Here is a 17,783-nt window from a genome sequence, read left to right as displayed (position 1 = left end):
GCTATAATCTTTTGAAACTTTCTGGCTTTCCCCTATATCTTTTCAAGGAAATGCTACTCCCCTACTCATGGTGAGGTGAGTTTCTTCCTTTGGTTACAACAAAAGGACACCTCGATTTCTGCAATGTTTTCTATGCTGCTCTTCCAAAATCCTCTTTAAATCATCCCAGAACCATGCAGCATGGCTAATGGTTTGGCTTTCCTTCACCATTTTCATGCTCTCCGCTTTCCATCCATCTGTGTCCTTGGTTTAAATTTGCACGCTGACATTTAATGCTGTTCTCCCAACTCCCTTCCCTTCCATCAGGGTTTTTCCCTCTTTTTTTAAAAAAGAGCACCTGTCATTTTAAATCCTAACTCAAAACCTCTTCCCTCCTCTTTATGCTGCCCCTTGTAATGGTTGGACGTGTTGTCTAGTCTTGGAAGGGCACTGCGCTATTTTGCTCTAGCTCAGGACCGTTTATTTCTCCTGTTGACACTGGATGCTCTAATACCTCTGCCCCATGGTTGTAACTAAAGCTTTTTCCTTTGTTCTGGAAGCGAAGTGTTCATCCAGGTCAATACCCTGTTATGGAAGGGTCTCACTGTCCTTGCACAGAAATAAGATGAGTTCCTGTTTCACCATGGTTAATTTAAGATACAGCAAAAGTGTTGATTCTACTGTTTCAGGTTAGTTTGTGACCACTGCTCAAATATCAGCAGGGTGAGAGATCTGTATTTCATGAAATGCACGAAAACCAATGGGAGCTGAGTGCCCAACTCCCTTGGCACCTTTGAAAACGCCATCCTGCAGATTTTCTCGCCCAATCCCACTGATTCGAGGTATGTCTGCACAGCAATCACAGGGGCAATTGCCTTACATAGACATACCCAAGCTGCCATAACAGCAGCAACTGCAGTGAAGACATGCCCTTAGTTTAACCCTAAGTGGGTCACCGGCAAGATCTTGGATGTTTTCCTTAACACCTCCTTCAAGAAAGCACTTCATTGTTATGAAAATGCAAATAGATCGTTTCCAGGCTAATGGTCAGAGGCAAAAAAACGAACAATGAATTCCCCAAGGTTTGTTGTAAGTAAAATTCACATCAGGAGGTTTTCTGTGTAAAGGCAGAATCACAAGACGACAAAAGCAGCCCCAATTTTGGCCAAGGGGCTTTGAGGACATGCATTTTGTCCATCTCTTGGCTTAAAAATGAAGAAGTCCACTGAAGCTATGCCAATCATCAACTGAAGAGACAGGCTAAATTTTTCTACTGGCCAGGAATACAAAGAGTCCCAGTTTGAACAGGCTGCCCCCATGGACATCCAGGTTTCCATTGGTGTAGCCTTTTGAACCTCTCACCTGGCCTGCTTTAACACCACGGAGCAGCTTCAAAACAAGAGCAAAGCAATTTACAACACCTGGTAACAACTGTCAGCAGGTGGGGAGGGTAGAGGATACTCCTTCTAGCAGCTGCCCTGCAGCAGGTGCTTCTTTGGCTTTCATAACCCCACCCTAGATCATCAAAGGGATAGGCAGGGCACTTAGGATCTACTTGTAACCCCTTACATGCCAGGTCTTAGAGAGCACTTTTAAGCTTCGTCACCCCTTCCCAGTGTAATTTTTTCCTCAGGCTCTTTAATTCCAGGGACTGGAAGGGCTAAGAGGGCCAGTCATGTCAGATCCTACAGCTAATGGGAAGAGATACGAGTTGATTTTCTATTAATATCTATTCACAGACATTCAGCCACGTATTAACAATTCAAATGACCAAGTTTTTTCCCACTATGGTACGTGGGGGAGAAAAACAAGGCCGAACAAGGAACAACCTGCTGTTATAAAACGTTCTCATTTCTGCCAGGTGCACAGAGACCAAGAGACTGTGGAGGGAGGAGGGGGGCAGTTGGGAGGGGACACAAGATGCAAATTTAATCCTTGAGAAACATCTACACGCAGCAGTGCCTGGCCAGGAGGGTTGTCGACATAATGGAGAGTGGGGTCCAAAATCTCCCCCTTATAGAGAAAGGCTTTCTTCCAAGGAACAAACTCAGAGCTTTACTAACACAGACAAGCTTCAAAGCAACTCAGAACATGGGGTAACCACTGCTAAAGACCTTTTCAGCCTTCAGCAGGTGGAGAGGGGAGATTATTCACTCTTCTCCAGAGGTAAGCTACCCCCCACAGCAGCTGCTCCTTTAGAGGATCTGACAGTCCTCTCTGTTGTTTCATACTTTAGGAAGAGGAGGAAAGGGATGGAAGGAATTAGCTGCTTTTTTCCCCTATTTCATCTTAATAGCTCTGGCAGACACTACCAACTAAAAAGAACGGTCTAAGGATGAGATGTACTCTTGAGGAGAATACCAAATATTTTGGCAAGCCTTTAGAGAGGGATCTCTCCTTGGGACTGAAGAATCCCTGAAGCCGATTGGAGCGGATGTGTGTCTAGAAGAGCTGTCCAAAACAACAGAGCGCTCAAAAGCCATTGCAGGGGCCTCAAAGGCCCTGCAGCCCTGCACCCTATTCAAGGGTGGAGTTCAAGCTAGAGAAGCGGCGCCAGGAATCAAGGTGAGGCCTTGCCAATCGAAGGCCATCTCAAGCCAGGCGACTCAGTGCTGGATGCCCAACCCTCTGGAGTTGAGTCAATTTAGCAAGCTTTCCTCCGGTGCAGTAAGGGCTAACTTGCGATGATGCAGCTTGGCAGAGAGTTTTGAGAGGCCAAATGGAACAATTTTCTTTGGTTGGAAAGGGGCTCTGGACAACGTTGTGAAAGAAAATGTTGCAAGGAAAATGCAAGTACACTGATTTCTGTTGGACAGCATGAGTGATCAGTAAACTTCCCTGGGTGGGGAGGTTAAATAGCTGAATTAATCCTGGCCAAGAAGGCAGAAAGGATAAAGGTGTTTGAGGGAGCAAGTGGAGAGAGACTTTTAGATGAGGAAATTGCTGGCAGAATTACTGCAATTGCATGGTTGCAAATGAGCAGCAGGTATACGCCGGTAGTAAAATGTATAATTTAAAAGGTCTTGAAGAAATAGCTGCCTTTGCAACCAGAAGCACTCGGCATCTTTTGCCACGTACAGAAAGCATGCACCTGGACCCACAATGACAACCAGGAATGTGGCACAAAGCTAACAGTATTGACTTTTGAAATGGTGTTTTATTGGCTTATCTTATCAGTATAGTTAATGTTCAAGAAAATAAGCCAAATGTATACAACAATTTGACCTTTGCTATCTGGAACCATGTTTACTTTGACTCTGTGCACATACGGCCTATGGGCTGTAAATGGGTTGTGTCAACTGTGAAAGGCTGAAGTAATTAGTTTTTAAAAAAAAAAACCCTGAATCTGCTCTTTGAGCTTTTACAGGTCAAAAGTCAGGGCAGTATAATAAGTGTCTGGTGATGTAATGGGAACTGTAATGCAAACAATAAAGGACAGAATTAAAAAAAAACAAACCCAGTCACAGATTTATCTTAGCTGAGATTATCACATGGACTGCTGATTTGCTGTCCTGCTGAGGAACCGATCCAAGCCAAACTCCATCCTGGCTGCATCCTGCAGGTGCAGCATTATTCAAACAAGTGTGGTGATTGTGCATGCAGTCACACAACGGTGTGCATGTTTTCTGGAAAATCCAACCCAGTCCCCTCCCCACCGTTTGCACAGTTTCAAACAGAAACCAAACCAGAGGTGGGTTTTCAAATCTAGCCTTTAAGGTGGCAGGTCATGTGGCCCAGGACAGCCAGGGAGCTGAGAAATGGAGCTTTCGGCTCTTTCTGCACTGGCCTAAGGTGGCAGCTTTTTCTACATGGATTTGCAAAAATACAGATGGAAATTGAAGTGGTACAATCTTCCCCACTTAGGTCAGTGTATCTGGGCTAACACTGGGCATACAGAGCAGAGTGTCCCTAATCTAAACAGAGGCGAGGCCACTGGTTCTCATGGGAAATTCCCCAAAAACATGGCTGACTTGACGTATTGGTAACCAACACATGTTCTTATGAAGAAGCAGTAAGGTGGTAACAGTCTCACCTTTTCATCTTGTTAGAAGGGAGATAAAGATACTGGTCAAACCAGAATATGCCACCTGCCCTATAAAACATTGCAATGGCGAAAGGAGCGTGTCCTGATTCTTGTCATGCATAGGTTGTCGGGGCTACCCACAAACTCCTTAATCGCGCCATGTGAGTGGTGCCAGAACGACTGCAAAACTTTGCTCATTGGCTTCCATGGGCCTATTCACAGGCTTAAGGTGAAGAACATGCTTTGCTGGATTGGGGCCCAAGGGAATGATCTTAATGACTTGAAAGTGGCTGCTCACGTAAGCAATAATGATTCACAAGGATTGGGGCCCAAGCCAGGGAGTACAAATTCAGCTGGGATAGGCATTAGCAAGTTCAGATGCTTAGATAAAGTTCTTTAGAGGCCTGCACAACTGAGCTGGGACTGCAATGAAATCACGCTCTCTGGAAGTATTTTGGGGCCAGACCTAGCTGAAACCTGGAAGCAAAAAGATGCATGAAAAGCAGAACAAACCAAAAATAGGCATTCGAACACTTCAGAGCTTTAGACAATGTTTCTATCTAAGAATGGGCAAAGACTGAGAGGGGTAACGTCACTTCCCCTGAAACTCCGTCCCTGCTGCGGCACTTGCTGAAGCCACAGCTCTAGGATTTCTGTAAATCATGATGGCGGTAGTAGTATCGTGGAACACGATTTTCCAAGAACAGAAGGGATGACTAGGAGCTACAACCCCCCCCCCCGCCCCAGTTTACACAGCCTTATAGCCACCATTGCAATGTATTGAAGGGCAAAGGCCATTGGTTTGCGTTAGAGTGTGGATGGAAAGGATTCCAGTGGCAGGAGACCGTCTCAAGAGTGGACTAAGCAATAAGACACACGCACAATAAGCAAGACAAAGAAAATCACAGCTGGCGGGGCTGCACTATGCCAGCATACGCAGGACATAAGCTTGGGCTTCCCTCCTCCTTTCCCTGGAATGAGCCATCTCAGCAGTATCCCATCAGCCTCAGCCAGGCTCAGACAGTGGACAGACCTCAAGCTGCTGATGTGCCCGGCTGACCAGCCATGGTAGCCAAGTCTTAGAGACAGGGGTGCAGCAGGGCGGAAGGGTGAAAGTTGACTAGCGATGAGGCACCCCTCAGTCCTCCACCCCACACACTCCCACCCCTCTGGCACGGACTTGAATTAAATGGTCACTCAGCAGCAGATGAAAATCATCAGGAAGATCACGCTCAAGCAGACGAGAGAGGTTTCTGGCCCCTCTGCACTTGGCTACCTCAGGCCCGAGTCACTCTAACAAGCAGTCGTAAAGAGAAATGCCAAGGATTGTTTTCTCATGGGGGGGAAAAAGGACTAGCTCTGCCGCCCTCCTCCTCACATCGCTATTCAGATACTTACCAATGCGTGATCGAACTTAAAAGTACTGATGTAGTAGGCTGGGATGTCGGAGGCAGCCAAAGGCTCAGAAATCTGAGCAACAATTCCACATTCATCTAGGGGAAGACAAAGAACAAAAATAATGTTTCCAACAGAGCTCCGCCATGGGAAAGCACTCATAGATCTAACTAGCTCCTGTCATGATGCCAAAAAAACTGAGAAACCCACCAGCAGTAAGCCTGGGGCATAGGTGCGGGAGACAGGGGTGGTGGGAGCAAAGGGCCATGCCCCCCCAACTTTTGAGAACATGAACTTGCCAGAAGGGCAACGAGGGGGGAGAGAAATGGGGGCCCAAGCTCACTTCTTGGCTCTGGAGGGTGGGTGGCATGACAAGAGCAGCGGCAGGCCAAATGGGAGTGAGTGGTGTTGCGACCCCATGTGCGAGGTCGCAATGCCACTCAAATTTGGCCCAGTTTGGTTGCTTGGTCCCCTCACTTTTGCAGTCCTTCCAGTGCTACTGCCTGAGGGTGATTAAAAGTGAGAAAAGGAATTAGAAATACCGAGGATAATGCAACAGCTATACACAATTCCCTAAACAGCTGCTTAATTACAACTGCTTGGCCTTTGAATCCAAGGGTTTCCTGTAGGAATCTGGGTTAAGACTCTGCGCTAACATGGCTATTTCATTCCACTGTCTTTTGTGTATTTTCACTTAATCTGGATTCAGACAGCTGCTGAATTACACTGTGGACATGTTGTGCCGATTCAAAATACCATGTTAATACTGAAGGGGTATCTCCCTGCTAACGGGACAAGCTCTGAAAAATGAATGACCAACTCCTCATGTTAAAGGCAGGGAGCTTTTTAGCATGGAACACACTTTAATATATAGAAGCTGTCTCATGGATACCTGCCCTGCCCATGGGCTATCATCCAGCCGTGACTTCCCTGCCCACTGGCTATTGCCCATTCACATTGGTGATCATGTAACATACCTGTGGCATCTACAACAATTGCTTACATGCAAAAGTGACATCAGGGAAGTATTTAACCTCTTTTCAGCTCCTTTTAATGAGACTCAACAGGTGGAGTGAGAAGGACACAGACCCATGTGAACAGTCACCTCTCTGCAGGCCCGCAGCACTCCAGACAACGGCTTGACAACTGTGCTGAAGCAGGAACGTCGGTGTCTCTTTATTGTAATGGCCCTTTGCTTCTGTCATTCTATCCATTTCCATTGATTAGGCTGTTTTATCATTTCTTACATGCTATTTCCCTTCCGATTTTATTCTCCAAGTGACTTCCCTGTAACTTCGTAATTAGTGACCTGATCAGGTAGTTGTGGGGTATTTTTGTTTTTGTGCATGTGCAAAAAAACGAATACCCTTTGCTTCGATGTGCAGGCTCTTTCCTCCCCCAAACACACACAGTAGCACAAAGCACGCCCCTGGAGGAGTATTTATGATCCGTTTAACAACTCAAATGAGACGGCAGATGCTTGAAGCAAGAGAAAATAAACTGGGCTCCAAGAGGACACACGTCCCACTAGTAAAAGGCAGTGACCTTCTTGTAGCACGAATAAGAATGGGAGTGACACAGCAGCCCCAGCACATACCTAGTCTCCTCTGCCAAGGCCCTTTGACTGACCCAGGGCCGCCGGTGTGTCTAAATTGCAATCCTAGGGCGCGACTGCAGCTCAAGCAGACGCACCGGAGCTAGCTTGAATCGAGAAGTGAAGCCGTGGCTAGCAGGGATGGCCCACACTGAACCATGCACTGCCAGGGTGTCACTGCTCCAGGACCTGAGCTAGTTAGATTAAAGGTAGCTCAGGTGCGTCTGCCCTAGCTGCAGCCCCCCACCAGGACTTCAGTATAGACAGATCCACAGACACAGTGAAGCACCTGGTATCCAGCTGCCATTCCAAGAAATGGTAAATGGAGCTGGGACTCCAGCCCTTCAGTAAGGGAAAGCCTGAGCACCCAACCACTTTTGAGTGCTAATTCTCATCCTCTCTCTTTACCAGTTGGGGCTGCTGTGAATCACACGCTAGTCTATCATTAGCAAAGTCTGCCCTTTCCCGACAGCTTGTACTGCAGGCATCGCTTTGCGTCGCGAACGGCTGAGGTTTGCCCAGGAAATATTTTGGCATGTCAACACTTTAACCACCCATAACCATCATCGCTAAAGCTCCTGTCCCCAGTCCTTGGTCCAAAGGCCAGAAGTGGTTTAGGAATGTTTGCTTTGAGGTCAGTGGAAGGTAACAAAACTAGATCAAAAAGGACATTGGAACTTGGAACCCGTCTCTTCTGCCCTACGGAGTGATTGCCTATCTGACAAACACCTACAGCACAATCTCAGCCAACTGGTTTCTTCCTGTGTGGAATCAGAGCCGAGTAGGGTTGCAGAATTGGGTTCACCTGTGCTCAAATGCTCCTGTTCAGCTCATGTAGAAAATGGGACTGTTCTTGGGAGCAAGCGCTGCAGGATCAGGTCCAATAAGCAGGGACAACATTCTGCGTTATTTGCCACACCTCCTCTTTTTCCTACTGGATCAATATAAATCCCAAAAACGTATGCACAAAACACTAATACTCAGAAGTATTTTCAGGGGTCTAATGAGAAACCACGAATGAGATTCAGGCAGGAAGCCTCCAAAGCTCCCTCATGGGCCCTTCCCTCTGTGTTCCTCCTTCCCTCATTAGCGGCAGATAATACACCATCTGACCTGCATCTGAGAAGGACTAAATGCTGGACATCTCTTAGCCTTACTCACATGAACCCTGGATCTGCCACAGTGACTGGTGTTCATGCTGACCTAGTGGCCCGGGCACCTTACTCACTTGAAATCCGAGGATAAGCCTCTGCTGCATCAAAGCTAACTTCCAGTAGCTCAGAGAGACTCTTCTTACTTGATCCTAAGCTCCAAGAACACTTGCTCTAAGCTGACATTACCACCACCAAAAGCCAGTTATTTAAACAAATGCCCAAAATTTTCAGAAGTGACTAGTGATCTTGGGTGCCTCCATCTCTGGGTGCCCAACTTGAGACATTTTTAAAGGACCAAGGTTTTTAAAGGGCGGGTGCTCAGCATTTTCTGAAAGGCAGGCCCCTTTAAAAGGTCTCAAGTTAGACAACTCACCCAAAGTGACAGGTCACTTCTGAAAAGCTTGGGCACTTTCTCCACGTGGTTTCTGCCAGATACACTGTGTAAAAGCCATGCTGATTTTAAAATGGGATGAGCTAAGAGGGAATTTAGGACCACAATGGGATGAGGGAATTTAGGACCACAATTTAGGGCCACAATTCTGCTCTCACAAACTTGTAAGACTTTGTACTAAATCCACGGAAGCCACGCAGTTGCCCTGGATTTATGCTGATGGAAGTCAGAGTAATATCTGTCTCCTGGTCTCACTGACGGGTTTCTAAAATGGACTGAGCCAGCCTAGCCTTTTCCTGTTTCACACGGACATGAAAGCTCATGGGCCAAAATTTTTGAAAGCAGGGGCCTAAATGTAGCTAACGCCATAGTCCAGTAATTAAATCTGATCGGGGGTACGGCGGGGGAAAGAGGGCGGAGGGGCAATGAGAGATACCGCATACACAGCCCTTTTGAAAATCAGACCATTCATCCTTGGGTTTAGTTGTAACTGAACTGGTTTTCAGACTCTTGTTCTCAACTCCACAATAGGCTGAAGACTCTCTAAAAAACAGGCTTAGCCAACGCAATTGTTTCCTCTCCTCCTCCTCTATGTCTACGTGTGAGTGGCTATATTTGCACTTAATTGATTCTCCGACTGTTTACATACCAAAGCCAAGTGGCTGCCCGCCAATCCGAACCATCTTCCAGAGTTCTCCAGATGCACTTGTAAACAACAAATTATTAGGAAATCTATTAAAAAAAAAAAGGTGAAAGACTGTAATTAAAAGTACAGAAAAAGCTGTTTTATCTGGCATGTTGGGGCAATGGGAGGTGCCGGTAAGTGAAAATGCCAGTTAATTAAGAGGGAGGGGGTTGGGGTGAGGGAGGGAGTGAGTGTGGGGCAGCGGGTTGGGGTGTGGGAGGTCAGATCTGGGGGGGGTGCTCACTTTGGGCAGCTCTCTGTAGGTAGTGACCTGTCCTGGCTGCTCCTAAGCAGAGGTGCGGCAGGTGGCTCTGCATGCTGCCTCCGCCCGCAGACACCACCCTCGCAGCTCCCATTGGCTGCGGTTCCCAGCCAATGGGAGCTGCGGAGCTAGCGCTTGGGAAGAGCGGGTGGGGGCAGAGCTCAGAGCCACCTGCTGTGCCTCCGGCTAGGAGCAGCCGGGACAGGTTGCTGCTTGCGGGGAGCTACCCGAGGTGAGCGGCTCCAAGATCCAGCACCAGCATCCCCTCCTGCACCAAAACTCTCTCCCACAGCACGCACTCAATATCCACTCCTGCACCCCAACCCTCTGCTGGCCCTGCACCAACTGGACTATAAACTGGTATTTCAGTGAAGATCAGAAAGGCTGGTTTATAGAGCTTTCCGGTTGGTGAAGTGTCAGATAAAGAGCTTTTACTGTAGTAGTAACTTAAACACCCCTTGCACCAAAATGATGGAAGGGCTCTTCCGGGTCTATAACTGGGCTTGGAAGGATTCAACTTTTATTGCTAAATGTCGATTTCACCATACACATGCAAACCGATATAAAACTATTTGATACATGATGTTGACAATTTGGGTTTTAAAGATTATGAAGCTTTTAACATTTTGAACCTCAACATCTACTGTCATTAAATAGTTATTGTCTGACACTTTTTGCAACTGTGAAAGTTTAAAACAATAAAAAAAATGCTTAAATCCCATAACTGCGTGCAATCTGTGAAAATTTAAGTCAATACAAATAAAAAAATGTTTAAAAATAAACATTGATATTACCTGTCAAAATTATTTTAAAAATATGGAATTTTGTCAAGCCTATCTACAGCCCTGCCCAGCTTGAAATGGACAAGGAGCAGCAGGATTAAAAAACTGATGTGGCAAAACAAGGCAAATGAAGCTGGCTTCAGGTTTTCTGTTGTAAATATGACTGAATTGGGAAAGCCATGTGTGAGTGAGAGAGAGAAATGTGGGAGGAGTCACAGAAGGGGCTTTCTGGAAAAAATTCTGCTTCCAAATACTCAAATCTGGGGACTGTTAGTTCAAGGGCCCTAGCTGACACATGGAACCACATGGAGAGAGAAGCTGCCCTTGATCTATCTTAGGTATTTAGATGGCCCCCATGAGACGTCTATATCCTCACAATGCCTGGAGAGGTAGGGAAGTGCTATTATTGCCAGTTTACAGATGGGGAACTTAGACACAGAGCGATGAAGTGACTTGTCCACAGTCACACAGAAGGTCTGTGGCAGAGGAGGGAATTGCACCCACGTCCCCAGAATCGCAAGTTGGTGCCCTAGCTATCCTTCCTCCCTTTCAGAGCTCGATCCTGCCAGGCACAGACGGCTTTTAGTCAATGGAGGCTGAAGAAGCTTCCCCAGGAGGCAACTAGCACCCCGCAGAATCAGGCCCGAAGACAGTCATGACGAAGATCATACACGGCCTTGTAGGTCATGATCAACACTTCAGACTGCTTCTGGATACAACATCTGGTGCAGCCTTTAGCCCCTCAGCCCTTTAAGGAGTTGTGCGCTCTCATCTGGGACTGGAAGACGGAGAATAATACAAATATTACAGGACAGTATTTTTATTCAAGTCAGCTTGTGGGCTTGCTGGACAAATGCGTTATTAGCTGCTGCTGCACTGGCAAGATGTGGTGCATTACCATGACAAAAATGAGACACAGCACTGACTAACTGCATGGGAAAGCGATGTCAGAAGACAGTGTCATTTAAAGCGGCCTGCATTCTACTCCGTGAGATTTTCTTGTCTGCACAGGTTCAATCTGTGAACAATGGGCTAACATTTTCCAAAGCACCTAGGAGACTTAAGAGCTTAAGTCCCATTTTCAAAAGTGACTTCGGCAATTAAGAGCCTCAATCTCATTGACTTTCAGGCTCCCAAGTGCCTTCACCACTTTTGAAAATGGGAGTTAGGTGCTTCTGAAAATTTTGCTTGTGGTCTTTTGGGGTCCAGATGAGCCCTGTGCTGAAGTCAGTCATGGGCCTCACCTCTGCTGTGTCTGTACATCCATCACCAAGGAGATGTAACCCTCAATGAGAGAGAAGGAGAAAAAGCGAATGTGTCCAGAGTCTTCACTGCCCACCACCGTGTCTTTTACTCTGAAGAAAAGAAAACAAAACAGAATTAACACCAGTCAGCGGGGGTATTGGAAATCCTGCCACAAACATGTGCTAATTTTATCAGATGCATTTTGAGAAGAAAGGTTCTATTTTTAGGTCCAACTTTTCCTGGAATGGGCCCGCTTTTTGGCAGAGAAATCTGATGCCTTTCAAGCCTAGCTTGCCAGGTGTTAATAGGTGGCAGCAATGCAATATTGTTACACTGCAATATGCCCACACAAGCTCATGGCATGAGTTAGTCCTGCTGGTTTTAATGTTTAAAGCCACCTAAATAGGAAGCAGGCATCCATTAATGGGAATTGGGCATCCTAATCTCCCATGGGCCTTTGAAAAATCTCAACCAACGGTTGCAACCCTCAAGAAGCCCACACTATAGATGATGCATTTTATATTGCACAACGCCAGCCCTGGATTCCTGCCAGTCTTGAAGAGAGCGATGCATATTTGTATGTTCACACTCAGTCCATGCTTGCACAGATGGTGCTGTGTGCCCCTGTCCCTGATATAAACGTACCCATTGGAGTAAAACATGACATCCATTAGGAGTGTAGCAACAGTTGGAAGGGTATCTGGATCCAGGCTGGTGACACAGAACATATTACTTGGACTTGAAAGAGGATGGATAACAGGCCTCTGAACTGAAAGAGACACACACACACACACACAGGTATAAAGCCAAGTTGGTATCAAGGTCACATCCCCTCAGATACTGTTATCCACAGTGCCATAGACCAGACTTCCAGTCTTTGTACAGTCAATGGGATGAGCCTCAGAAAAGGGAGGACACAGTCTTCTTGGTGGAAGGCCCTTGGCTGCTGCATTGACTACCTCTAGAAATCAGGGTAAGCCGAGTAACAGTTAAGGCCCAAAGACAACTGCTTTCTTCAGTCAGGCATCCCCTAGTATTGGGGCAGCAATAAGGTCCTGGCAATATTCCTCTTGGAAGACAGCCATTGAGAGTAATCGGTTACCAGGGTTAGGGAGCAGGGAAGAAGGACAGAGTCCTCTGGAATATTAACCTTCTCCTCCTAACTGACACATGGAGCCTAAATGCTTCAGCACTGGGCACACTGGAAACAAGTGGGGACTTCCGGTGTGTGAATTTCGACAGTTACAGGAATCTCAAATTGCAAGATGGGTAGCGAAGGCTTTCTAGCGCTGTGGGACCATTTAGGTGATGATATATTATCACTACATCATAAACATTCATTTGCTCAGAATCACGACCCTTGGCTAACTGATCTCGCTGTGTGGCCCAGACCACACAGAGTGGGCGCAGGTTACATAAGCCCTGTGTAAGTGCTTCCCCTTGTATGAGACACCTGGACAGCATATGCCCTGAGGCATATACAGTCTATCAGATGGATTCAAATGAGGTAAGAGGCAGGCAGAGGTAATGGCAACTTAGACTTTAATCATAGACTTTGAGGTCAGAAGGGACCATTATGATCACCTAGTCTGACCTCCTGCACAACGCAGGCCACAGAATCTCACCCACCCACTCCTATAACAAACCTCTCACCTATGTCTGAACTACTGAAGTCCTCAAATCATGGTTTAAAAACTTCAAGGTGCAGAGAATCCTCCAGCAAGTGACCTGTGCCCCATGCTACAGAGGAAGGCGAGAAAACCCCAGGCCTCTTCCAATCTGCCCTGGAGGAAAATTCTTTCCCGACCCCAAATATGGCGATCAGCTAAACCCTGAGCATGTGAGCAAGACTCACCAGCCGGACACCCAGGAAAGAATGTCATTCTTTGTCTATCACAGGTCATTGGGCATATTTACCGCTAATCATCAAAGATCAATTAATTGCCAAAATTAGGCTATCCCATCATACCATCCTCTCCATAAACTTATGAAGCTTAGTCTTGAAGCCAGATATGTCTTTTGCCCCCACTGCTCCCCTTGGAAGGCTGTTCCAGAACTTCACTCTCATAGTTAGAAACCTTAGTCTAATTTCAAGTCTAAACTTCCTGATGGCCAGTTTATATCCATTTGTTCTTGTGTTCACATTGGTACTGAGCTTAAATAATTCCTCTCCCTCTCTGGTATTTATCCCTCGGATATATTTATAGAGAGCAATCATCTCTCCCCTCAGCCTTCTTTTGGTTAGGCTGAACAAGCAAAGGTCTTTGAGTTTCCTTTCATAAAACAGGATATCTTGAGTTTCCTTTCATAATACCCCCCGATACTTTCATAAGACAGGTTTTCCATTCCTTGGATCATCCTAGTAGCCCTTCTCTGTACCCATTCCAGTTTGAATTCATCCTTCTTAAACATGGGAGACCAGAACTACACACAGTATTCCAGATGAGGTCTCACCAGTGCCTTGTATAAAGGTACTAACACCTCCTTATCTCTACTGGAAATACCTCACCTGATGCATCCCAAGACCACATTAGTTTTTTTCATGACCATATCTCATTGGCGGCTCATAGTCATCCTGTGATCAACCAATACTCCGAGGTCCTTCTCCTCCTCTGTTACTTCCAACTGATGCATCCCCAGCTTATAACAAAAATTCTTGGAATTAATCCCTAAATGCATAACCTTACACTTCTCACTATTAAATTTCATCCTATTACTATTACTCCAGTTTACAAGGTCATCCAGATCTTCTTGTAGATCTTCTTGTATGATATCCCGGTCCTTCTCTGTATTGGCTTTGTGTCATCCGCAAACTATATTAACACACTCCCACTTTTTGTGCCAAGGTCAGTAATAAAAAGATTAAATAAGATTGGTCCCAAAACCAATCCCTGAGGAACTCCACTAGTAACCTCCCACCAGCCTGATAGTTTACCTTTCAGTATGACCCACTGTAATCTCCCATTTAACCAGTTCCTTATGCACCTTTCAATTTTCATACTGATCCCCATCTTTTCCAATTTAGCCAATAATTCCCCATGTGGAACCGTATCAAATGCCTTACTGAAACCGAGGTAAACTGGATCCACTGCGTTTCCTTTGTCTAAAAAATCTGTTACCTTCTCAAAGAAGATCAGGTTGGTTTGGCATGATCTACCTTTTGTAAAACCATGTTGTTTTTTGTCCCAATTACCACTGACCTCAATGTCCTTAACTACTTTAAAAAAAAGGTTTTTCCTCTGATCTTTCGTAATACAGGGGCGCAGATGGCATTTGACTGATGAGTATTCACAGGCCTTGGAACACAAATCCCAACAAAATAGGAGACCACACTAAAACATTGTCATGATGAAAATGAAAAATGCCATTTTGGGGGACACAGATGGTGTGACACTGCACCCCATATTCGCCACAGTGACACTATGATGATATAATTATGGCATAATTAGGATGCATTTTGCACAAGACGGGTCATGTGAGGGGTCATTGGAAAAGTTATGATTTGCAGAATATGATTATCCTATTTGTATGCATGTATCATTTTTGTATCTAAAGTTAGGAATATTGATGATGTATCTGTATTTCAATCATGCTTACTCCGGGGGACACCCACAATTACCCCTTCTAGTACAACAATGAAGAAACCAGATTTTGCTGATGGGCCATCAGCAAAGACAATGACCCTGGAAGAACCTAACTTTCCCAGGAAGTTCTAGACAGCCAGTTAGTAATGGCTGCTATGACTCAGCAAGGTATGCAAGGTCCTATGACCAGGCCACATGTCTCTGGACTCCATCTTGGGATGTTAGTATTTTTGGGAACCAAGTTTTAAAACAAGGGGTTCCTGCCATATGCTAAAGCTATATAAAGCAGGGAGTGACATCATCTGTTGTTCTTCATTCCCCACACAAGAAGACTCCTGGAAACATCTGAGGAACAAAGACTGAACTGGGGGAAGTGCTGGACGCAGGCGAAAGGGATTTCTAGACTGTATGAAAGACCAGGGGATTTCAAGCTGTAAAGCAAGTGTAGCTTATCCCTTCAGAATCTGCAGCCTGCTTGAATAATCTCTTAGGGTGAGAATCTGCTAATTCATATCCAATCTATTTAGTATATGAAGCACACGGAACATTTAATGTAGGTTAAATGTTGACTCCTCTGCAAAAGCACCGATCAGCAGGGCCCATGCAGGTCCTTACCCAATTTTGGCTTGACAAACCCATTCGTTATCCCGAAGTCGTCAGCAGCCACCGTCTCCCCATTCACGACCCTGAGGATGGTGAACTCAGCAGCCAGCGTATGCATCACGAAGGGCAGGTCCCGCTCACGTATCTGAGGACAGTGACAGAGATGGGCGTGTGACGATGCACCCACTTCCCCACTGTCTGAATTGGACAATGGATCAGATCACAGGTGTCCTTATGCATTGCTGAGCCATAGGGAAAACATATACACAACACACGCTTGGAACAACAAGGCCTGGAGGTTGTCGCAATCCAGCGGGTGTTGGGTTAATGAATTTGGTGGCCTCAGTCCAACTATCGGTGGGCCTGATTCTGGAATCAACAGAAAGATTCCTATCGACTTCAGTGGCATTCACATCAGGTTGTAAGTGTCCAAGGACGTTGCCAGCAATAAAGTGGTGAACCCCCAGTGCAGCATTACTTCAAGTATTTAATGCTTGCTACCCACCCCCCTGCCTTTTTCTTTTTTAAAATGGTGTAGTTGGAACCTCTCCTCTGCCCCCACTCCAGCAAATTCTGCTAGGGAACACGGAATCACAAGCAGCCCTGGCCATCTTATTTGGTCTTACCAGGATGAAGTCCGTCTGATAGGTGGACAGCATGAATACAGAAATGTTTTGGTCAGCCAGCGGCGCTATTACTGACTTGGCAATCTTGGTCACCCCGATGGGCTGGGAGCTGGAGAAGCTGCCTCTGCCTGAAACCACATTGAGAGCCAGCCACGTAGCATCTGCCACACTCAAGTGTTCTGATGAAGGGAGCTCTGAAAAGAGATGGAGAGAAAACAGACATAAATTTCAGCGCCAGAGAAACCTAGGTCACTATGTGACCACCAGATCCATTTCCATTTCTGAATCCATGTGGAATGATGTGGAGAAAGTTTATTACGAGTCTAAGACATATGCTAGAGCATTGGTGGGATGCAGCACTGATGCGACAGCATAAAAAGTGGCATCAATTCCCTATAATATTACTGGGTTCTCTCTCTGATCTCTTCCAGGTAATTTCTCTTTCCCTTGTTTTTCTGCAGCCATCTAGAGTTCTTTCTATACATAACTACCCCTAACTAGAGGGGAAGGATGATCCAGTGGTTTGGATACTAGTCCAGAAACTAGGAGATCTGGGTCCAACTCTCTGTTCTATCGCAGACTTCCTGTGTGTTCTTGGGCAGGTGAGTTAGCTTTTTTTCCTACCTCAGTGTAGCCTAGTGGATAAAGCACTAGAGTGGGACTCAGGAGACCTGGGTTCTACTCCCAGCTCTGCCATTGGCCTAATGGGTGACCTGGCCAAGTTACTTCACTTGCCTGTGCCCCATTTCTCAATCTGTAAAATGGGGATATAATGAGAGTGACCTCCTTTGTAAAGTGCTCTGAGATCTACTGATGAAAAGGGCTACATAAGAACCAGGTATTATTATCACCTGTAAAATGGGGGTAATTGCATTTCCCTACCTCAGTGGTTTTCAACCTTTTTTCATTTGCAGACCCCTAAAAATATTTTGAACAGAGATGTGGACCTCTTTGGAAATCTTAGACATAGTCTGCAGACCCCAGGGGTCCACAGACCACAAGCCGAAAACCACTCTCCTACCTCATAGGGTTGGTGTGAGGATAAATACATTAAAGATTGTGAGGCACTCGGATACTACAGTAATGGATGCCATATAAGTACCTAAGACAGACACAGAACTCTCCTATTTATTCCTTTTTATTTACCTCTCGTCTGCTGATTTTACATTTTAAAAAATTCTTTAATAGTGTTTTTTAATTCATGGTGATGTTTTTCCATTAATAGGGTTTTTTTTTATTCATTCATTTTCAGAATCCTTTAATAGTTCAGCAGACTAGGAAACATTCAGCAACTGAGTTCTGAACTTCTCCGCAGACCTGGAATGCTCAGATTGAGGATTTCAGTTCAAGCAGTCAGAGGCATAAAAGGGGCACCTGCAACATTCAGACCTGGACCCAAAGCTGAGTTGTGTTTGTATGTGGGATTCAGATTATTTGCATCACAACAGAACCCAGATGC

General features: G+C 45.8%; 1 protein-coding gene across 2 annotated transcripts in view; it reads right to left on the bottom strand.

Annotated features, from left to right (window-relative positions):
- Positions 1-17,783, bottom strand: part of CASTOR2 (cytosolic arginine sensor for mTORC1 subunit 2) — a 172,378-nt gene that overhangs the window by 14,692 nt on the left and 139,903 nt on the right. For both annotated transcript variants that reach the window (XM_073315833.2, XM_073315844.2), the window contains exons 3-8: positions 16,325-16,518; positions 15,711-15,843; positions 12,157-12,280; positions 11,511-11,621; positions 9,187-9,269; positions 5,402-5,496 (exon numbers count right to left, since the gene is read on the bottom strand). In XM_073315833.2, coding sequence (XP_073171934.1) covers positions 5,402-5,496; positions 9,187-9,269; positions 11,511-11,621; positions 12,157-12,280; positions 15,711-15,843; positions 16,325-16,518 — 740 coding nt within the window. The remainder of the gene's footprint in view (positions 1-5,401; positions 5,497-9,186; positions 9,270-11,510; positions 11,622-12,156; positions 12,281-15,710; positions 15,844-16,324; positions 16,519-17,783) is intronic.

The sequence above is a fragment of the Lepidochelys kempii genome, chromosome 17 (genome assembly GCF_965140285.1).
Source record: "Lepidochelys kempii isolate rLepKem1 chromosome 17, rLepKem1.hap1, whole genome shotgun sequence".
NCBI lineage: Eukaryota > Metazoa > Chordata > Testudines > Cheloniidae > Lepidochelys > Lepidochelys kempii.
Note: the sequence above shows the minus strand (reverse complement) of the source record. Positions and strands in the feature narration are given on the sequence as shown.